The sequence below is a fragment of the Vidua macroura genome, chromosome 33, assembly GCF_024509145.1.
Source record: "Vidua macroura isolate BioBank_ID:100142 chromosome 33, ASM2450914v1, whole genome shotgun sequence".
Classification (NCBI taxonomy): Eukaryota; Metazoa; Chordata; class Aves; order Passeriformes; family Viduidae; genus Vidua; species Vidua macroura.
Genome location: NC_071603.1, coordinates 1,268,147 through 1,290,319, shown reverse-complemented (window position 1 = coordinate 1,290,319; position 22,173 = coordinate 1,268,147). Strand labels below are relative to the sequence as shown.

Below are 22,173 nucleotides of genomic sequence, written 5' to 3'. Positions count from 1 at the left end.
AAAAAAAAAAACCAAACAAAAAACCTGCACGTGGCTCGTGTTTGGCTGCTCGCGCCCCCCCCCGGGAGCGAGGGGGGGGGGGGGTCCCCGGCCAACCGGGTGAGTGACCCCCCCCCCCGCCCCCGCCATCCCGGGGGTCCGGCAGCGATGCTGCCCCCCCACCCCCCCCAAACCCCCCCCTCCCCTCGTTCCCAGCTCAGGCTGAATGTCACATGGCACTTTAACCTCCCCCCCCTCCTCCTCCTCTTCCCCCCCCAAACCCCCCCCAGGCCGCCTGGGGTCCCCCCCGGGGGTTTTGGGGGGGGGGTCCCAGGCGGCCGGGCCCCCCCGGGGAGCCCCCCAGGCACCCGCATGCGCCCGCGCCGGGCCCTGTATATAAGAGACTGTATATTTGATGCTTCATAAACGGACCGGCCGGCCCCGCCCGCCAGCGCTTCTTTGGGGGCTGGGGGTGGGGGGGGGGCAGGACACGCCTATGGGGGCTATAGGGGATGGGGTGGGGAGGGGGACAGGGGGTGGAAGGGGTCTGGGAGGTACAGGGGATGTAATAGGGACCATGGGGTTGTGGAAGTTCTGGGGGCTAAAGGGGCCATGGGGGCTATGGGGGTCCTGGGGGTTATAGGGGCCATGGGGGCTATGGGGGTCCTGGGTGTTATAGGGGCTATGGGGGCTATAGGGGTCCTTGGGGATAGAGGGGCCATGGGGCTTATAGGGGTCCTTGGGGCTATAGGGGCCATGGGGGCTATAGGGGTTGTTGGGGCTATAGGGGTCCTGGGAGTTATAGGGGCTATGGGGGCTATGGGGGTCCTTGGGGATAGAGGGGCCATGGGGCTATAGAGGCTATGGGGGCTATGGGGTCTCTCAAGGCTATGGGGGCAATAGGGGCCATGGGGATTATAGGGGTCCCCGAGGCCTATAGGGGTCCTGGGGACTATAGGGGCTATGGGGGTCCCTGAGGCCTATAGGGGTCCTTGGGGGGCTATAGGGAACATTGGGGGCTATAGAAGCTATGGGGGCTATAGGGGCCATGAGGGCTATAGAGGCTATCGGAGCTATAGGGGCCATGGGGATTATAGAGTCCTTGGGGCTATGGGGGCTATGGGGGCTATAGGGGTCCCTGAGGCCTATAGGGGTCCTGAGGGCTATAGGGACCATGGGAGCTATGGGGGTCCCTGAGGCCTATAGGGGCCATGGGGATTATAGAGTCCTTGGGGCTATGGGGGCTATAGGGGTCCCTGAGGCCTATAGGGATCCTGGGGGCTATGGGGGTCCCTGAGGTCTATAGGGGCTATAGGGGCTATGGGGGCTATAGGGGTCCCTGAGGCCTATAGGGGTCCTGGGGGCTATAGGGACCATGGGGGCTATGGGGGTCCCTGAGGTCTATAGGGGCCATGGGGGCCATGGGGGTCCCTGAGGTCTATAGGGGTCCTGGGGGCTGTAGGGGTCCTGACCCTATAGTGGCCACAGGGTTTCTATAGGTGCTGGGGATCCTTCGGGGCTGCAGGACTATAGGAGATACGGGCGTCCTGTGGGTTTGTCGGGCTCCAGAGGGGTCCAGGGGGTTCCATAGGGGTGGGGGGTCTATAGGCTCCAAAGGGTTCCCTGGGGGTCTGTATGTTCCACAGGGGCCCCTGGGTCCTATAGGGCCCATAGGGTTCCTGGGGATCTGCAGGGATTCGTGGGGGGTCCATGGGGGTTTATAGATTCTAAAGGGGTCCCGGGGGTCTATAGGGTCCATGGGGCTCTATAGGATCCATGAGGGTCCCTGGGGGTCTATAGGGGTCTATAGGGCCCATAAAGGTCCATAGGGGTCTATAGGGCCCATAAGGGTCCCTGGGGGTCCATAGGGGTCTATAGGGTCAGTGGGGGTCCTGGGAAGTCCATAGGGGTCTATAGGGTCCATGGGACTCTATAGGATCCATGAGGGACCCTGGGGGTCCGTAGGGGTCTATAGGGCCCATAAAGGTCCCTGGGGGTCCATAGGGGTCTATAGGGCCCATAAAGGTCCCTGGGGGTCCGTAGGGGTCTATAGGGCCCATAAAGGTCCCTGGGGGTCCATAGGGGTCTATAGGGCCCATAAAGGTCCCTGGGGGTCTATAGGGGTCTATAGGGCCCATAAAGGTCCCTGGGGGTCCATAGGGGTCTATAGGGCCCATAAAGGTCCCTGGGGGTCTGTAGGGGTCTATAGGGCCCATAAGGGTCCCTGGGGGTCTATAGGGGTCTATAGGGCCCATAAGGGTCCCTGGGGGTCCATAGGGGTCTATAGGGCCCATGGGGGTCTCGGGGAGGGCGTGGAGGCGTGGCTTACAGGGGCGTGGCATCAACAAGCCCCGCCCCCTCAGCGGAACCCCGCCCTCCCCGCGGCCGCCGGGCGCGCATGCGCCGTGCGTCCCTTTAAACGTGCACAACAAGTCCCGGACCCTCCGCTGACCCAGCCGCGGAGGCGAGCGGTGCCGCGAATCCCTCCGCCGCGGAGAGGGCGGAGCCTGAGGACTATTTCTCCGTCCTTCATCCCGCCACACCGCCTCCCGCCACCCGGGCCGCGGCGGGGAGGCTCCGGTGCTGTTCTCCCCTCTCTCTGTTCCCGCTCTCGCCGGCAGTCGCGGCGCTGTGGCGGCGCTCGGCGCTAGTCCCGGTCCCGCGGCGGAAGGACACGCGGACTCATTGCACCGCTCGGGGCGGCGTGCGCGGCCGCGCCTGCGCAGTGCGCGCGTGCGCGCGGGCGGGGGGCGGGCGGCAGGAGGAGGAGGATCCAAGATGGCGGCGGCGGCCCGGCCGGGGGGACCGGGCAGGCCTCGGGTGTGAGGCGGGCGGAGCGCGGGGCGGCGGGGCTGGACGGGCCGGAGGGGCGGCGCAGGGGTCGCGGAGGGGCCGGCGGGTCGGCGGAGCTCGCGGGCGCTGTCCTGACCCCCGTTTCCCCGCGGCTGGAGGTGGGGGGGGGAGGCGGCCCGCGGCCTGTGAGGGGGCGGCGCGGGGGCGGCGGGGCCTCCATGGCCCCCTGAGGGGGTCCCGGCGGGCAGCCCGGGAACCCCCCGCTCCCCTCGGTGCGAGGGATGGAGGAGGAGGAGCAGCAGCGCGCAGGGGGCGGCTGGGCCGAGTGGGGGCCCGGCCCGGGGGGGTCCCCGCCGTGGGTCCCCCCCCCGCCGCCCGACGGGGACGAGGAGCCCAAGCGGGGCCGCGGCGCGGAGTGGGGGGGCCCGGAGCCCTCCGGGGACGCGGGGCCCCCCCGGCCGGCGGCAGCGCCCTCCAAAGCGGCGGCGGACGAGAAGGCCGCGAGCGCCCCGCGCCCCCCCCGGGCCGGGGGCGAGCCGCGGGGTAAGGGCGGCGGGGGACCTGGCAAAGGGCCCGGGGGGCGACCCCCGGGCGAGGAGCGGAGCCCCCGCAAAGCCGCCGAGGAGCGCGGGGCCCGCGGCGGGGAGCGGCCCGGCCCCGAGGACAAGGCCCGGCGGCCCCTCGGGGGTCCCCGCGGCGGGGCCGGCCCGGAGCAGCGCGGGGAGTGGGGCTCGCCGTGGTTACCGGGCGAACCGGAGCCCCCCGAGGACTTTTTGCCCCCCCCGGAGTGTCCGGTGTTCGAGCCCAGCTGGGCCGAGTTCAGCGACCCCCTGGGCTACATCGCCAAGATCCGCCCGATCGCCGAGAAAAGCGGCATCTGCAAAATCCGACCCCCGGCCGTGAGTACTGGGGGGGCTCCGGGGGGGGTTTTGGGGACCCCCGCGCTGTGGGGAACCCCCGTTCTGGGGTGGGGGGGGGCGCTGGGGGTCCTCCCCACCAGGGTCGGCGTCCCTCGGCTGTGGGGTTGGGGTCGGCACCCCCCCACTCCCCCCTCAGGTTGTCCCCTTGGTGGGATCATTTCTGAATTTGGGGGGTGGGAATTGCCCCCCCTCCCCCATTTTGGGGTGTTTGTCTCGGCGCGGGCGGGGGGATATTTTCTGTTTTGGGGGATAATTGCTTTTAGGGGGTTATTTTGTGTTGGGGTTGCCCCCGTGGCGTGGCACGTTCCCACTTGGGGTGGGGGGTTTAATTCTCCCCCCGGAGTAATTTGTCGTTTTGGGGGGGAGCGGGTTAATGACCCCCCCCGGAGTAATTTTTAATTTGGGGGGGGGGGGATAATGAACCCCACCAGGAGATTAATTCACCCCCCCCCCCCATGCTCCTGCTGCATCCTCGTGGGGGGAAAATACCCCGGGGGGGGGGGGGCAGTTATGGATTTGGGGGATGGGGTGACCCAAATGTGGGGGGGTATAAATGCCCCCTCCCCCCTTTAGGGATACCCTGGGGGGGGGTAACCCCGCCTGGGGTTGGTTTTTTTTGGGGGGGGGGGGTCCTGCACAGCCCAAACCTCGTGATGGGGGAGGGCACCCAGCCGCCCCCCCCCCCCCAATTCCATGTCCCCCCCCCCCCCCAGGACCCCTCGTGCTTGTGTAGGGGGGAGAACCGGGGGGGTTCTCGGTGCTCCGGGGGGGGATCCCGGTGCCCTCCGGGGGGGTCCCGGCGCGCCCCCCCCCGCGGCCTCACAACAACAACAGTGACACGGCCAATATGGCGCCAGCGCCGAGCCTTTGTCTGCGGGCGCGGGGGGGGTCCGGACGCTCCGGGGGGGGGTCCCCGGCTCGGCCAGCGACCCCCGGCATGGGGGGGAACCGGGGGGGGGCACCTGGGTGGGTGGGGGGGGGGCTCGGCCGCCACCTGCGCCCCCCCCCCCCCCATCCCCACCCCCCCCGCTTCCATTCCCCGGTTGGTTTCCTGTTTTTTGGGGGGGGTCGCGCTCTGTCCCCGCAGCGGGGGGGGGTCCCTTTGTCGCCGTGTCGCCTTTTTTGGGGAGGGGGGGGGACAGGCCGAGCCGGTCCCCCCTGCTCGGCGAGGGAAGGGCTTCCGGGAGGGCCGGGCCGTGCTGGCGTCACCGGCCCCGGGGGCACCCCCGGTGTCCCCCCCCCCGCCACGGGGGGTGCGGGGGTGGCCCTCGCTGCGGGGGGGGGCACGAATTTGGGCTGGGGTCCCCCCCCCCAACACCCCGTTTTTCCCCCCGGTCTTCAACAGGGCTGATCTTCCTGTGGGAGGATGTGGGTGCTCACCCCCCCGCCGACCCCCAAATTTGGGCTGTTTGTTCTCTGTGCCCCCCAAAATTTGGGCTGTTTGTTCTCTGTGTCCCTCAGATTTAGGCTGTGCCCCCCAAATTTAGGATGTGTGTTCTCTGTGCCCCCCAAAATTTGGGCTCTGTGCCCCAAATTTGGGCTGTTTGTTCTCTGTGCCCCCCCCAGATTTGAGCTGTGCGCCCCAAATTTGGGCTGTTTGTTCCCTGTGCCCCCCAAAATTTGGGCTGTGTGTTCTCTGTGCCCCCCAAAATTTGGGCTGGGTGTTCTTTGTGCCCCCCAAAATTTGGGCCATGTGCCTCAACTTTGGGCTGTGTGTTTTCTGTGCCCCCCAAATTTGGTCTGGGTGTTCTCTGTGGCCCCCAAAAATTGGGCTGTTTGTTCTCTGTGCCCCCCAAAATTTGTGCTGTGTGTTCTCTGTGCCCCCCAAATTTGGGCTGTGTGTTCTCTATGCCCCCCAGATTTGAGCTGTGCCCCCAAATTTGGGCTGTTTGTTCTTTGTGCCCCCCAAAATTTGGGCTGTTTGTTCTCTGTGCCACCCAGATTTAAGCTGTGCCCCACAAATTTAGGATGTGTGTTCTCTGTGCCCCCCAGATTTGGGCTGTGTGTTCTCTGTGCACCCCAGCTTTGAGCTGTTCGTTCTCTGTGCCCCCCAAAATTTAGGCTGTGTGCCCCAAATTTGGGCTGTGTGTTCTCTGTGCCCCCCAAATTTGGGCTGTTTGTTCCCTGTGTCCCCCAAAATTTGGTCTGGGTGTTCTCTGTGCCCCCCAAAATTTGAGCTGTGCCCCCCAAAATTTAGGCTGTGTGCCCCAAATTTGGGCTGTGTGTTCTCTGTGCCCCCCAGATTTGGGCTGTCCACCCCAGATTTGGGCTGTTTGTTCTCTGTGCCCCCCAGATTTGAGCTGTGTGCCCCAAATTTGGGCTGTTTGTTCCCTGTGCCCCCCAAATTTCTCCTTGCACGTGCAGGACGGGGGGGGGAGGGGTGGCATGGCTGCTGCCCCCCCCTTGCCCCCCAAATTTGAGCTGTGCATTCTCCCTGCAGGACTTGTGGGGGGGGTGGGGTGTTGCTGCTGACCGCCCCCCCCCCCCCCAAATTTGGGGTTTATGCCACACCGGGGGGGGGGGGGGGCATAGCTGCTGCCCCCCCAAACTCGAGCTGTGTGACCCTCTGCCCATCCCTGACCCCCCCTTTGCCCCCCCCCAGGACTGGCAGCCCCCCTTTGCTGTCGAGGTCGACAACTTCAGGTTCACCCCCCGCATCCAGCGGCTCAACGAGCTGGAGGTGAGTGGGGCAGGTTGTGGGGGGGGTTTTGGGGCTGATTTTGGGGTGTGCACAGGTCTCACCCACATCTTTGCACCCCCATTTCCTCCTCCTCCAGGCGCAGACCCGGGTGAAGCTGAACTACCTGGACCAGATCGCCAAATTTTGGGAGATCCAGGGCTCCTCCCTCAAGATTCCCAACGTGGAGCGGCGCATCCTCGACCTCTACAGCCTCAGCAAGGTGAGGGGTGGGGGGGGGGCACAAAATGGGGACCCCCAGCCCTGCCCGGGGGGGTCACACCTGGGGGGCAGGTTGGGGAAGGGCCTCCCCTCAGTGGTAATTGTCTGCTGGGGGGAGTGTTTTCCTATTTTGGGGGTTCATTCCCCCAAATTTAGGGGTGTTTTCTGATCTGGGGGGTGATTTTTCCTTCAGGGGTTTATTTTTTATTGGGGGGGGAGGCATGTTCTAATTTAGGGGGGGGTTAATTGCCCTTCTTGGGGGTGTTTTCCCATTTAGGAATTTAATTTAATTTTCCCGTTTAGGAGTTTAATTGTGTTTTTGAGGAGTATTTTGCTCTTTTGGAAGATATTTTTCTCTTTAGGGGGTTAGTCGTGTGGGAGAATCTTTCTGTTTTGGGGGGTGTAATTGTTTTTCTTGGGGGAGTATTTTCTAAGCAGAGAATTAATTATTTCTCTGGGGGGGAAGAAATGTTTGCTTTTAGAGGAGTTCACTGCCCCCATGGAGGGAATGTCCCCATTTAGGGGGGGGTCACGTCCCCATTTTTGGGGGAACGTGCCCAGTTCTGGGGTACTCTGTGGTGGTGATGGGGGCGAGGGGGCACAAGTACCAGCCATGGGCACAAGTGACCCTGGGTGGCTCTGGGGTGGCCCTGGGTGGCTCTGGGGTGGTCTTGGGTGGCTCTGAGGTGGCCCTGGGTGGCTCTAGGTGGCTCTGGGGTGTCCCTGAGCCCTCAGTGTCCCCTCACAGGTGGTGATGGAGGAAGGTGGCCACGAGGCCATCTGCAGGGACTGGGGGTGGCCCGGGATGGCTCTGGGGTGTCCCTGAGCCCTCAGTGTCCCCTCACAGGTGGTGATGGAGGAGGGTGGCCATGAGGCCATCTGCAGGGACTGGGGGTGGCCCTGGGTGGCTCTAGGTGGCCCTGGGATGTCCCTGAGCCCTCAGTGTCCCCTCACAGGTGGTGATGGAGGAGGGTGGCCACGAGGCCATCTGCAAGGAACATAGGTGGCCCTGGGTGGCTCTGGGGTGGCTCTGGGGGCTGCAGGTGGCTCTGGGGTGGCTCTGGGGTGTCCCTGAGCGCTCAGTGTCCCCTCACAGGTGGTGATGGAGGAGGGTGGCTACGAGGCCATCTGCAAGGACCGGCGGTGGGCGCGGGTGGCCCAGCGCCTCTCGTACCCGTCGGGCAAGAACATCGGCTCGCTGCTGCGGGCGCACTACGAGCGCATCATCTACCCCTACGAGATGTACCAGTCTGGGGCCAACCTGGTGGTGAGCGCAGGGTTTTGGGTGGGGTGGGGGGGTCTTGGGGGAGACCCCAGGCCACGCTGAGGGTCCCCCACACTCCCTGCAGCAGTGCCACGCGCGGCCCTTTGAGAGCGAGGAGAAGGACCGGGAGTACAAACCCCACAGCATCCCCCTGCGCCAGTCCGTGCAGCCCTCCAAGTTCAACAGCTACGGCCGGCGTGCCAAGCGCCTGCAGCAGGAGGTGGGCACCCCAAATCCCTCCCCGGGATCCCCAAAACCTTCCCTGGGATCTCTGAATCCCACCCTGGGATCGTCCCCTGACGCCGCTGTCCCGCAGCCCGAGCCCACGGAGGAGGACATCGAGAAGAACCCCGAGCTGAAGAAGCTGCAGATTTACGGGGCCGGGCCCAAAATGTTGGGGTTGGGGCTGGTGGCCAAGGATAAGACCCTGAGGAAGAAAGGTATTGGGGACCCCCCCCTCCATTATGTGGGGGTGCAGGGGTTGTTGGGACCCCTTAAATCTTTCTGGGAACCTCTGTGTCTTTTTGGGATCTTTTTTGGTTTTTATTCTGGCACACCCCCCTAGTTCTTGCGGGAGCCTCTTTGCCCACAGTTTGTTTGAGGTGTCTCCCAAATTCTTTTGGATTCTTCAGGGACTTTTCCCTTCCTGTCTCCTCTCTCTTTTGGGTCACACTTCCCAGAGTTTCTCTCCTCATTTATTTTTTTTTGGATGCCCTCGCACACCCACGGGTTTTATGGGATGTCTCCTTCTCAATTCTTCAGGAACCTCCTCTCCCCAGTTACTTGTGGACAGATTTCTTCCTAGTGGGACAGACACCCCTCTCCCAGTCTTTAGGGACCCCTTTCCCCCCCAGTTCTTTAGGGAACCCTTTCTCCTCCTCTTTTGCCCCGTCCCATTTTTTTGACACCCCCTCCCATTTTTCAGGTCCCTTTCCCCAGTTGTTCAATAACCCCACAAGGGTTCAAAAACCTCCCAAGAATTCAAAACTCTCCCAGCTGTTCTGTAACCCCCCAGTTGCTCAAGGACTTCCCAGTGGTTCAGAGCTCCCCCAATTTTTCTGTAACACCCCAATAGTTCAGCACCTCCCCATTGCTCAGTAACCCCCCAATAATTCAGCACCCCCCAGTGATTCTGTAACCCCCAAAAGGTTCAGTAACTCTCCAATGGTGCTGTAACCCCCCCCAAATCATTCAGCACCCCCCAGTTATTCTGTACCCCTCTAATTGCTCGCTACCCCCCAATCTCTCAGTAACCCCCCAAAGGTTCAGCACCCCCCAATTGTTCTGTTACCCCCCAAAGTCTCAGTAACACCCCCAATCTCTCAGTAACCCCCAGTTTTTCTGCAACCCCTCAATAGTTCAGTACCCCCCCAGTTGCTGAGTGGTTCAGAACCCCCCCAAAGGTTCAATAACCCCCCCCAATCTTTCAGTACCCCCCATTATCCAGCACCCCCAACCTCCCAGTAACCTCCAACCTCCCAGTAACCCCCCATGATCCAGCACCCCCAATTGTTCTGTAACCCCCCAGTTGCTCAGTAACCCCCCCATTATCCAGCACCCCCAACCTCCCAGTAACCCCCAACTGTTCTGTAACCCCCTAATTGCTCAGTAACCCCACAATCTCCCAGCACCCCCCAATCTCCCAGTAACCCCCCAGTCTCTAAGCACCCCCCAACCTCCCAGTTACCCCAAGTCTCCCAGTAACCCCCCATGATTCAGCACCCCCTGATCTCCCAGTGACCCCCAACCTCCCAGCACCCCCCAATCTCCCAGTAACCCCCAATTGTTCTTTAACCCCCCAACCTCCCAGTAACCCCCCCACGATCCAGCACCCCACAACCTCTCCCAGTAACCCCAAATCTCCCAGTAACCCCCCCACGGTCCAACACCCCTCAATCTCCCAGTAACCCCAAATTTCCCAGTAACCCCCAATTGTTCTGTAACCCCCCCAATCTCCCAGTAACCCCCCCACGATCCAGCACCCCCCAACCTCCCAGTAACCCCCAATTGTTCTGTAGCCCCCTAAATTGCTCAGTAACCCCACAATCTCCCAGCACCCCCCAATCTCCCAGTAGCCCCCAATTGTTCTGTAACCCGCCAATCTCCCAGTAACCCCCCATGATCCAGCACCCCCTGATCTCCCAGCACCCCCCAATCTCCCAGCACCCCCCAACCTTCCAGTTACCCCAAATCTCCCAGTAACCCCCACGATCCAGCACCCCCCAACCTCCCAGTAACCCCCATAATTCAGCACCCCCCAATTGTTCTGTAACCCCCCAACCTCTCCCAGTAACCCCCATAATTCAGCACCCCCCAATTGTTCTGTAACCCCCCAACCTCTCCCAGTAACCCCCATAATTCAGCACCCCCCAATTGTTCTGTAACCCCCCAACCTCTCCCAGTAACCCCCATAATTCAGCACCCCCCAATTGTTCTGTAACCCCCCAACCTCTCCCAGTAACCCCCATAATTCAGCGCCCCCCAATTGTTCTGTAACCCCCCAACCTCTCCCAGTAACCCCCATAATTCAGCACCCCCCAATTGTTCTATAACCCCCCAACCTCTCCCAGTAACCCCCTTTTCCCCCCTCCCCGCAGACAAGGATGGCCCCGAGTGCCCCCCCACGGTGGTGGTGAAGGAGGAGCCGGCGGGGGAGCCCCGGGGGTCCCCGGTGCCGCCGGGGGCGCGGGACGGGCGGGACGAGCTGCGCCACAGCCCCGAGCCCTGCACCAAGATGACCATGAGGCTGCGCCGCAGCCACAGCAACAGCCAGTTCGTGAGTAGGGCTCTCCTGAGCTGGGGGTGGGACCCCTCAGACCCCAAATCCCCACCCCAAAATCCCCCTTTTCCCCCCCCCCACCCACCCCAGGTGGATTCCTACGTGTGCCGGATCTGCTCGCGGGGCGACGAGGACGACAAGCTGCTGCTGTGCGACGGCTGCGATGACAACTACCACATCTTCTGCCTGCTGCCCCCCCTGCCCGAGATCCCCAAGGGCATCTGGCGCTGCCCCAAATGCGTCATGGCGGTGAGGGGGACATGGGGACACCCCCTGGGATCCCCCCCCGGTGTGGGTCACGTCCCAGCTGTGGGGTGGGGAACACATCCCCCCCTCCTCTCCTTGTGTGGTGTCCTGTGCTCTGAGGGTGTTTGGGTTCTTCTCATCTGTGGGGTGGGGGCTCCCAAATCCCATCCAGGCCTGTCTGTGGGGCTGGGACCCCCTGATCTGTGGGGTTTAGGGACCCATCTGTGGGTTTAGGGACCCCCTGATCTGAGGGGTTTAGGGACCCCCTGATCTGTGGGTTTAGGGATTCCTTGATCTGTGGGTTTAGGGATCCCCTGATCTGTGGGGTTTAGGGACCCATCTGTGGGTTTAGGGACCCCCTGATCTGTGGGGTTTAGGGACCCATCTGTGGGTTTAGGGACCCCCTGATCTGAGGGGTTTAGGGATCCCCTGATCTGTGGGGTTTAGGGATTCCTTGATCTGTGAGTTTAGGGATCCCTTGATCTGTGGGGCTGGGACCCCCTGATCTGTGGGGTTTAGGGACCCCCTGATCTGTGGGGTTTAGGGATTCCTTGATCTGTGGGTTTAGGGATCCCCTGATCTGTGGGGTTTAAGGACCCCCTGATCTGTGGGGTTTAGGGATTCCTTGATCTGTGGGTTTAGGGATCCCCTGATCTGTGCGTTTAGGGATCCCCTGATCTGTGCGTTTAGGGATTCCCTGATCTGTGGGGTTTAGGGACACCCTGATCTGTGGGGTTTAAGAACCCCCTGATTTGTGGGTTTAGGGATTCCCTGATCTGAGGGGTTTAGGGACCCCCTGATCTGTGGGGTTTAGGGACCCCCTGATATGTGAGTTTAGGGACCCCCTGATCTGTGGGGTTGGGACCAGACCCCCCCTTGTGTGCTGTCCTGGCTTTCAGGGGGGGTTTGGGTTCCTCTGATCTGTGGGGTGGGGGTTCCCAAATCCCATCCAGGCCTGTCTGTGGGGCTGGGGACCCCCGTCTATGGGGTTAGAGACCCCCTGAGGTGCTTTCTGTAGGGTGCCCCAAGTACCTGGAGCTGTCCCCAGTGACCCCTTCTGGTGTCCCCAAGCTCCCTGACCCCTTCTGGTGTCCCCAATGATCCCTCCTGATGTCCCCAATGACCCCTCCCGGTGTCCCCAGTGACCCCCCCCTGGTGTCCCCAATGACCCCTCCCGGTGTCCCCAGTGACCCCTCCCAGTGTCCCCAAACCCCCTGACCCCCCTGGTGTCCCCAGTGACCCCTCCCAGTGTCCCCAGTGACCCCCCCCTGGTGTCCCCAAGCCCCCTGACCCTCCCGGTGTCCCCAATGCCCTCTCCTAATGTCCCCAAGCCCCCTGACCCTTGGTGTCCTCAATGACCCCCCCCAGTGTCCCCAGTGACCCCCCCCGGTTTCCCCAATGACCCCTCCCGGTGTCCCCAAGCCCCCTGACCCCTCCTGGTGTCCCCAATGACCCCTCCCAGTGTCCTCAGTGACCCCTCCCGGTGTCCCCAGTGACCCCTCCCAGTATTCCCAACCCCCCTGACCCCCAGTGTCCCCCATGACCCCCCCCAGTGTCCCCCATGACCCCCCTGGTGTCCCCAATGACCCCTCCTGGTGTCCCCAGTGACCCCCCCCCCCAGTATCCCCAGTGACCCCCCCCCGGTGTCCCCAAGCCCCCTGACCCCTCCTGGTGTCCCCAAGCCCCCTGACCCCTCCCAGTGTCCCCAATGACCCCTCCTAGTGTCCCCAGTGACCCCCCCGGTGTCCCCAATGACCCCTCCCAGTGTTCCCAAACCCCCTGACCCCCCCCAGTGTCCCCCATGACCCCTCCCGGTGTCCCCAGTGACCCCCCGGTGTCCCCCCTGACCTGTCCCAGTGTCCCCAATGACCCTTCATGGTGTCCCCAATGGCTCCTCCCAGTGTCCCCAAGCCCCCTGACCGCCCCTGGTGTCCCCAATGACCCCTCCCAGTGTCCCCAGTGACCCCCCGGTGTCCCCAAGCCCCCTGACCCCCCCGGTGTCCCCCCAGGAGTGCAAGCGGCCCCCGGAGGCGTTTGGCTTCGAGCAGGCCACGCGGGAGTACACCCTGCAGAGCTTCGGCGAGATGGCCGACGCCTTCAAGGCCGACTACTTCAACATGCCCGTCCACGTGAGCGCCCCAAAACCCCCCCGGGCCCCCCAAAACCCCCCCAGGTTCCCCTGGGCCCCCCCCAGACTCCCTTGAGCTCCCCTCCCTTTGGGGAGGTGGGTGACGCCTTCAAGGCCGACTAGTTCAACATGCATGTCTATGTTAGCCACTCAAATCCCCCCAAAATGTCTCCAAAACCCCCCAAAATGCCCCCAAATCCCCCCAAAACCCCCCAAAATGCCCCCAAATCCCCCCAAAATACCCCCAATATGCCCCCAAATACCCCCAAAATGCCCCCAAATACCCCCAAAATACCCCCAAAATGCCCCCAGATCTGTCCCCTGCCCGCAGATGGTGCCCACGGAGCTGGTGGAGAAGGAGTTCTGGTGGGCAGCCTCCAAATGCCCCCTCAAAACCCCCTAAAATGCCCCCTCAAAACCCCCTAAGATGCCCTCAAAACCTCCCAAAATGCTCTCAAAACCCCCCAAAATGCCCCCAAACCCTTCCCTTGCCCCCCCTGAAGCCCCCTGCCCACAGATGGTGCCCACGGAGCTGGTGGAGAAGGAGTTCTGGCGCCTGGTGAACAACTTCCAAATCTCACCCAAAACCCCCCCAAAATGCCCCCTAATCCCCCCAAAATCCCCCCAAAATGCCCCCAAAGCCTTCCCCTGAAGCCCCCTGCCCACAGATGGTGCCCACAGAGCTGGTGGAGAAGGAGTTCTGGTGGACAGCCTCCAAATGCCCCCTCAAAACCCCCTAAAATACCCCCTAAATCCCCCCAAAATGCCCTCAAACCCCCCCAAAATGCCCCCAAAACCCCCCAAAATCCCCCCAAAATGCCCCCAAATCCTTCCCTTGCCCCCCCTGAAGCCCCCTGTCCACAGATGGTGCCCACGGAGCTGGTGGAGAAGGAGTTCTGGTGAACAGCCTCCAGATGCCCCCTCAAAACCCCCTAAAATGCCCCCAAAACCCCCCAAATCCCCCCAAAATCCCCCCAAACCCTTCCCCTGAAGCCCCCTGCCCGCAGATGGTGCCCACGGAGCTGGTGGAGAAGGAGTTCTGGCGCCTGGTGAACAGCATCGAGGAGGACGTGACCGTGGAGTACGGCGCCGACATCCACTCCAAGGAGTTCGGCTCCGGCTTCCCCCGTGCGCGACGGCAAACGGCGCCTGTCCCCCGAGGAGGAGGTGGGACAGCGCCTTGTCCCCTGCCAGGGACACGGGCACCTCCTCCCGGGGCACTGCCACGTGGCGGGGTGACCCTTGGGCCCCTTGTCCCCATGGGGGTGGTGATCCGGTGGCCCCTGTCCTCTGTGGTGCCCCTGTCCCCATGGCGGGTGATGCTGTCCCCGTGGGTGTCCCTGTCCCTGTGGGTGTCCCTGTCCCCATGGGGGGTGACCCAGTGGCCCCTGTCCCCATTGGGGGGTGATGCTGTCCCCATGGGTGTCATTGTCCCCATGGGGGGTGACCCAGTGGCCCCTGTCCCCATTGGGAGGTGATGCTGTCCCCATGGGTGTCATTGTCCCCATGGGGGGTGACCCAATGTCCCTGTCCCCATGGGAGGTGATGCTGTCCCTGTGGGTGTCATTGTCCCCATGGGGGGTGACCCAGTGGCCCCTGTCCCCATGGGGGGGTGATGCTGTCCCTGTGGGTGTCCCTGTCCCCATGGGTGTCCCCATGCTGTCCCCTGTGGGTGTCCCTGTCCCCATGGGAGGTGATGCTGCCCCCATGGGTGTCCCTGTCCCCATGGGGGGGTGACCCAGTGGCCCCTGTCCCCATGGGGGGTGATGCTGTCCCCGTGGGTGCCCCTGTCCCCATGGGGGGTGACCCAGTGGCCCCTGTCCCCATGGGGGGTGATGCCATGTCCCTGTCCCCTGTGGTGACGGCATCCCCGTTGTCCCCACGATGGGGGTGCTGGTGTCCCTCAGGATGCCCCTGTCCCCATGGTGCCACTGTCCCCATGTTGGGGTGGCAATGCCACATCCCTGTGCCCAGGTGACGCCGTCCCCCTCGGTGCCCCCGTTCCCATGGGGGGGGTGATGCTGTCCTGGGGGTGTCCCCATGCCCAGGTGATGCTGTCCCCATGGCAGGGTGATGCTGTGGGGTGGCAGTGCCACGTCCCCGTGCCCGGGTGACACTGTCCCCATGGTGGGTTGGCAATGCCACGTCCCCGTGCCCGGGTGACACTGTCCCCATGGGTGGCAATGCCACCTCCTTGTGCCCAGGTGATGCTGTCCCCATGGTGGGGTGGCAATGCCAAGTCCCCGTGCCCAGGTGACACTGTCCCTGTGGTGGGGTGGCAGTGCCACGTCCCGGTGCCCGGGTGACACTGTCCCCAGGGGTTGGCAGTGCCACGTGCCCGGGTGACGCTGTCCCCATGGTGGGGTGGCAGTGCCACGTCCCCGTGCCCAGGTGATGCTGTCCTTGTGTGTGGGGGTGGCAGTGCCGCGTCCCTGTGCCTGGGTGACGCTGTCCCCATGGGGTGGCAATGCCACGTCCCCGTGCCCGGGTGACACTGTCCCTGTGGTGGGGTGGTAGTGCCACATCCCTGTGCCCGGGTGACGCTGTCCCCTCGGACTGGGGGTGTCCCCATGCCCAGGTGATGCTGTCCCCATGGCGGGGTGACGCTGTGGGGTGGCAGTGCCACGTCACCGTGCCCGGGTGACGCTGTCCCCATGGTGTGGCAATGCCACATCCCCGTGCCCGGGTGACGCTGTCCCTGTGGTGGGCTGGCAGTGCCACATCCCCGTGCCCGGGTGACGCTGTCCCCTCGGTGCCCCTGTTCCCATGGGGGGTGATGCTGTCCTGGGGGTGTCCCCATGCCCAGGTGATGCTGTCCCCATGGCAGGGTGATGCTGTGGGGTGGCAGTGCCACGTCCCCGTGCCCGGGTGACGCTGTCCCCATGGGTGGCAATGCCACCTCCTTGTGCCCAGGTGATGCTGTCCCCATGGTGGGGGTGGCAATGCCAAGTCCCCGTGCCCAGGTGACACTGTCCCTGTGGTGGGGTGGCAGTGCCACATCCCAGTGCCCGGGTGACACTGTCCCCAGGGGTTGGCAGTGCCACGTGCCCGGGTGACGCTGTCCCCATGGTGGGGTGGCAGTGCCACGTCCCCGTGCCCAGGTGATGCTGTCCTTGTGTTGGGGTGGCAGTGCCGCGTCCCTGTGCCTGGGTGACGCTGTCCCCATGGGGTGGCAATGCCACGTCCCCATGCCCGGGTGACACTGTCCCTGTGGTGGGGGTGGTAGTGCCACATCCCTGTGCCCGGGTGACGCTGTCCCCTCGGACTGGGGGTGTCCCCATGCCCAGGTGATGCTGTCCTCATGGCGGGGTGATGCTGTGGGGTGGCAGTGCCACGTCCCCGTGCCCGGGTGACGCTGTCCCCATGGTGTGGCAATGCCACATCCCCGTGCCCGGGTGACGCTGTCCCCATGGTGGGCTGGCAGTGCCACGTCCCCGTGCCCGGGTGACGCTGTCCCCATGGGTGGCAATGCCACGTCCCCGTGCCCGGGTGACGTCCCCGCTGTCCCCAGGAGTACGCGGGCAGCGGCTGGAACCTGAACGTGATGCCGGTGCTGCAGCAGTCGGTGCTGTGCCACATCAACGCCGACATCTCGGGCATGAAGGTGCCCTGGCTCTACGTGGGCATGGTGTTCTCGGCCTTCTGCTGGCACATCGAGGACCACTGGAGCTACTCCATCAACTACCTCCACTGGTGGGCACTGGGGGGGCCACTGGGGGGCCAGGGGGGGCATTTTGGGGTGTTTGGGGGACCAGGGGGCATTTTGGGGTGTTTGGGGGGACCAGGGGAGTGATTTTGGGGTGTTTGGGGGGGCCAAGGGGAGTGATTTTGGAGTGTTTGGGGGGCCAAGGGGAGTGATTTTGGGGTGTTTGGGTGGCCAAGGGGGCCATTTTGGGGTGTTTGGGGGGACCAGGGAGTGATTTTGGGGTGTTTGGGGGGACCAGGGGAGTGATTTTGGGGTGTTTGGGGGGCCAGGGAGTGATTTTGGGGTGTTTGGGGGACCAGGGGAGCGATTTTGGGGCATTTGGGGGGCTAGAGGAGTGACTTTAGGGTGTTAGAGGGGAATTTGTGGGGCCAGGGGAGTGACTTTGGGGTGTTTAGGGGGTCAGAAGGGTGACTTTGGGGTGTTTGGGGGACATCTGGGGGGCCAGGAGAGCGACTTTGGGGTGTTTGGGGGGCATTTGGGGGGTTAGGGCAGTGACCTTGGGGTGTTTGGGGTGCCAGGGGAGCGACTTTGGGGTGTTTGGGTGGGATCAGGAGGTTTTTAAGGTGCAATCAGGACATTTTTGGGGTGTCCATCCCCAGGGGTGAGCCCAAGATGTGGTAGGGTTGGGATGATGAGGTTTTTGGGGTGGTACAGGATGGGATCAGGAGGTTTTTGGGGTGGGATCAGGAGGTTTTTGGGGTGGGATCAGGAGATTTTTGGGGTGGGATCAGGAGGTTTTCAAGGTGGGATCAGGAGGATTTTGGGGTGGGATCAGGAGGTTTTTAAGGTGCAATCAGGACATTTTTGGGGTGTCCACCCCCAGGGGTGAGCCCAAGACGTGGTACGGGTGGGACCAGGAGGATTTTGGAGTGGGATCAGGAGGTTTTTAGGGTTAAATCAGGAGATTTTTGGGGTGAAATCAGTAGATTTTTGGGGTGAGATGATGAGGTTTTTGGGATGGTACAGGGTGGGATCAGGAGGTTTTTGGGGTGGGATCAGGAGAATTTTGGGGTGAGATCAGGAAGTTTTTGGGGTGGGATCAGGAGGTTTTTGGGGTGGAATCAGGACATTTTTGGGATGGGATGAGGAGGATTTTGGGGTGGGATCAGGAGGTTTTTAGGGTTAAATCAGGACATTTTTGGGGTGAGATGATGAGGTTTTTGGGGTGGTACAGGATGGGATCAGGAGGCTTTTGGCGTGGGATCAGGAGGTTTTTAAGGTGCAATCAGGACTTTTTTGGGGTGTCCATCCCCAGGGGTGAGCCCAAGACGTTGTACGGGGTGGGATCAGGAGGTTTTTGGGGTGGGATCAGGAGATTTTCAGGGTGGGATCAGGAGGATTTTGGGGTGGGATCAGGAGGTTTTTAAGGTGCAATCAGGACATTTTTGGGGTGTCCATCTCCAGGGGTGAGCCCAAGACGTGGTACGGGGTGGGATCAGGAGGTTTTTGGGGTGGGATCAGGAGGTTTTTGGGGTGGGATCAGGAGGTTTTTAAGGTGCAATCAGGACATTTTTGGGGTGTCCATCCCCAGGGGTGAGCCCAAGACATGGTACGGGGTGGGATCAGGAGGATTTTGGAGTGGGATCAGGAGGTTTTTGAGGTGGGATCAGGAGGTTTTTGGGGTGGGATCAGGAGGTTTTTGGGGTGGGATCAGGAGGATTTTGGAGTGTAATCAGGAGATTTTTGTGGTGGGATCAGGAGATTTTCAGGGTGGGATCAGGAGGTTTTTGGGGTGGGACCAGGAGGATTTTGGCGTGGGATCAGGAGGTTTTTAAGGTGCAATCAGGACATTTTTGGGGTGTCCGTCCCCAGGGGTGAGCCCAAGACGTGGTACGGGGTGGGACCAGGAGGATTTTGGAGTGGGATCAGGAGGATTTTGGGGTGGGATCAGGACATTTTTGGGGTGTCCATCCCCAGGGGTGAGCCCAAGACGTGGTACGGGGTCCCGTCGTTCGCGGCCGAGCACCTGGAGGAGGTGATGAAGAAGCTGACGCCGGAGCTGTTCGAGAGCCAGCCCGACCTCCTGCACCAGCTCGTCACCCTCATGAACCCCAACACCCTGATGGCCCACGGCGTCCCCGTGAGTTGGGGGGTGTCCCCCGGCCCCCCTGGAGCCTGTCACAGCCTGCTGAGCCCAGGTGTGAGCCCAGGTGTGTCCCCAGGTGGTCCGGACCAACCAATGCGCCGGCGAGTTCGTCATCACCTTCCCCCGCGCCTACCACAGCGGCTTCAACCAGGGCTACAACTTTGCCGAGGCTGTCAACTTCTGCACGGCCGACTGGGTGAGCTCTGGGGGCTCCAAAATACCCGGGGGGGGCAGAAAATATACCTGGGGGGGCAGGAAATATACCTGGGGGGGCAGGAAATGTAGCTGGGGGGCAGGAAATGTAGCTAGGGGGGCAGAAAATGTGCCTAGGTGGGTAGAAAATATACCTAGGGGGTAGAAAATATACTTGGGGGGGGCAGAAAATGTACCTTGGGGGCAGAAAATGTACCCAGGGGGACAGAAAATATACCTGGGGGGGCAGAAAATGTGCCTGGGGGGCAGGAAATGTAGCTAGGGGGACAGAAAATGTAGCTAGGGGGACAGAAAATGTGCCTAGGGGGGCAGAAAATACAGCTGGGGGGGGCAGGAAATTTAGCTAGGGGGGTAGAAAATGTGCCTAGGGGGTAGAAAATGTGCCTAGGGGGGCAGGAAATGTAGCTAGGGGGGCAGGAAATGTACCTGGGAGGGGAGAAAATATACTTGGGAGGGGAGAAAATATATCTAGGGGGGTAGAAAATATACCTAGGGGGTAGAAAATATACCTGGGGGGGCAGAAAATGTGCCTGGGGGGTAGAAAATACACCTGGGAGGGGAGAAAATGTAGCTAGGGGGGCAGGAAATGTGCCTAGGGGGGGCAGGAAATGTACCTGGGGGGTAGAAAATACACCTGGGAGAGCAGGAAATGTAGCTAGGGGGGTAGAAAATGTGCCTAGGGGGGCAGAAAATGTGCCTGGAGAGGTAGAAAATGTACCTGGGGGCCAGGAAATGTGCTTAGGGGGGGCAGAAAATATACCTGGGAGGGGAGAAAATGTAGCTAGGAGGGCAGGAAATGTACCTGGGAGGGCAGGAAATGTAGCTAGGGGGGGCAGGAAATACACCTGGGAGGGGAGAAAATATACCTGGGGGGGGTAGAAAAATACACCTAGGGGGCAGAAAATATACCTGGGGGGGGCAGGAAATGTAGCTAGGGGGACAGAAAATGTACCTGGGGGGGCAGGAAATGTAGCTAGGAGGGCAGAAAATGTACCTGGGAGGGGAGAAAATATATCTAGGGGGTAGAAAATGTACCTGGTGGGGGCAGGAAATGTACCTGGGGGGGCAGGAAATGTACCTGGGGGAACACAAAAATACCTGGGGGCACAGAAAGTACCTGGGGGGTGCACAGAATATCCAGGGGGAATAAAAAAAAAAAAAACCTGGAGGAATGGAAAAAAGAAAAACTAAAATCTCAAGGGAAACAATAAAATGTGCAATAAAAGGAACTAAAAAAGGCCTGAAGGGAACCCCCCAGAAACTCCAGGCTGTGTTGAGGGGTACAGGGTGTGGGGTCCCTGAAGTTTGGGGGTGCCCAGCCGGGTTCAGGGCTGTCTTTAGGGGTTCCCTCAGATTTTGGGGAGCCCCCTGACCCCCACATCCCTTTCAGCTCCCCGTGGGTATCGAGCACTGCCCAGTTCAGGGACTCACAGGGGTTCCCAGTTTGAGGGTTCCCAGTTTGAGGATTCCCAGTTTGAGGGCTCAGCCCAGCCGCGTTCAGGGCTGCCTTTAGGGGTTCCCCCAGATTTTGGGGACCCCCCTGACCCCCCCCATCCCGTGCAGTGCATCGAGCACTGCCCAGTTCAGGGACTCAGTTCCCAGTTTGAGTGTTCCCAGTTTGAGTGTTCCCAGTTTGAGGGTTCCCAGTTTGAGGGCTCAGCCCAGCCGGGTTCAGGACTGTCTTTAGGGGTTCCCCCAGATTTTGGGGAGCCCCCTGACCCCCCCATCCCTTTCTGCTCCCTGCAGTGCATCGAGCACTGCCCAGTTCAGGGACTCGGTTCCCAGTTTGAGGGTTCCCAGTTTGAGGGTTCCCAGTTTGAAGGCTCAGCCCAGCTGCGTTCAGGGCTGTCTTTAGGGGTTCCCCCCAGATTTTGGGGATTCCCCTGACCCCCCCATCCCGTGCAGCTCCCTGTGGGCAGGCCGTGCATCGAGCACTGCCCAGTTCAGGGACTCAGTTCCCAGTTTGAGTATTCCCAGTTTGAGGGTTCCCAGTTTGAAGGCTCAGCCCAGCCGCGTTCAGGGCTGCCTTTAGGGGTTCCCCCAGATTTTGGGGAGCCCCCTGACCCCCCCATCCCCTCCAGTGCATCGAGCACTGCCCAGTTCAGGGACTCAGTTCCCCAGTTTGAGGGTTCCCAGTTTGAGTATTCCCAGTTGGCAGGCTCAGCCCAGCCGGGTTCAGGGCTGTGTTTAGGGGTCCCCCCCAGATTTTGGGGAGCCCCCCTGACCCCCCCATCCCGTGCAGCTCCCCGCGGGCAGGCAGTGCATCGAGCACTGCCCAGTTGAGGGACTCAGTTCCCAGTTTGAGTATTCCCAGTTTGAGCGTTCCCAGTTTGAGCGTTCCCAGTTTGAGGGTTCCCAGTTTGAGGGCTCAGCCCAGCCGGGTTCAGGGCTGCCTTTAGGGGTTCCCCCAGATTTTGGGGATCCCCCTGACCCCCCCATCCCGTGCAGCTCCCCGCGGGCAGGCAGTGCATCGAGCACTACCGCCGCCTGCGCCGTTACTGCGTCTTCTCGCACGAGGAGCTGATCTGCAAGATGGCCGCGAGCCCCGAGAAGCTGGACCTGAACCTGGCGGCCGCCGTGCACAAGGAGATGTTCGTGCTCGTGCAGGAGGAGCGCAAGCTGCGCAAGGCCCTGCTGGAGAAGGTGGGGGGCACCCCAAAAAATTGGGGGGTGGGGGGGGGCGCCCCGAGAGACGGAGGGGTGAGGAGGGGGAACTGCGGGGGGGGGGTGGTTGTGTCACGCTCGGGGGGGTGGTGGAGGGGTTGGGGACCCCAAAAGTTCTGGGGAAGGGGTGAGGGTTGTGTTTGTGCCACCCTTAGGGGGTGTTAGGGGCACCCCAAAATCTCTGGGAGGGGGTGAGGGTTGTGTTTGTGCTGCCTTTAGGGGGTGTTAGGGGCACCCCAAAAGTTCTGGGGAGGGGGTGAGGGTTGTGTTTGTGCCTTAGGGGATTATGGGGCACCCCAAAATCTCTGGGAAGGGTGAGGGTTGTGTTTGGTCCCTCAGGGGTTTTAGGGGTTAGGGACACCCTAAAAGTTCTGGGGAAGGGGTGAGGTTTGTGTTTGTGCTGCCTTTAGGGGGTATTAGGGGCACCCCAAAATCTCTGGGAAGGGGTGAGGGTTGTGTTTGTGCCACCCTTAGGGGGTTATGGGGCACCCCAAAA

General features: G+C 62.1%; 1 protein-coding gene across 1 annotated transcript in view; it reads left to right on the top strand.

The window, feature by feature from the left end:
• Positions 1-2,890: 2,890 nt before the first annotated feature.
• The window catches only part of LOC128821038 (lysine-specific demethylase 5C-like), a 34,325-nt gene continuing 15,042 nt past the window's right edge, over positions 2,891-22,173 (top strand). The window contains 15 exon segments of the mRNA XM_054001904.1: positions 2,891-3,671; positions 6,295-6,372; positions 6,470-6,592; positions 7,688-7,858; positions 7,941-8,075; positions 8,172-8,295; positions 10,453-10,631; positions 10,725-10,883; positions 12,890-13,009; positions 14,016-14,132; positions 14,134-14,175; positions 16,520-16,701; positions 18,632-18,794; positions 18,877-18,996; positions 21,462-21,656. Coding sequence (XP_053857879.1) covers positions 3,054-3,671; positions 6,295-6,372; positions 6,470-6,592; positions 7,688-7,858; positions 7,941-8,075; positions 8,172-8,295; positions 10,453-10,631; positions 10,725-10,883; positions 12,890-13,009; positions 14,016-14,132; positions 14,134-14,175; positions 16,520-16,701; positions 18,632-18,794; positions 18,877-18,996; positions 21,462-21,656 — 2,526 coding nt within the window. The 5' untranslated portion in view covers positions 2,891-3,053.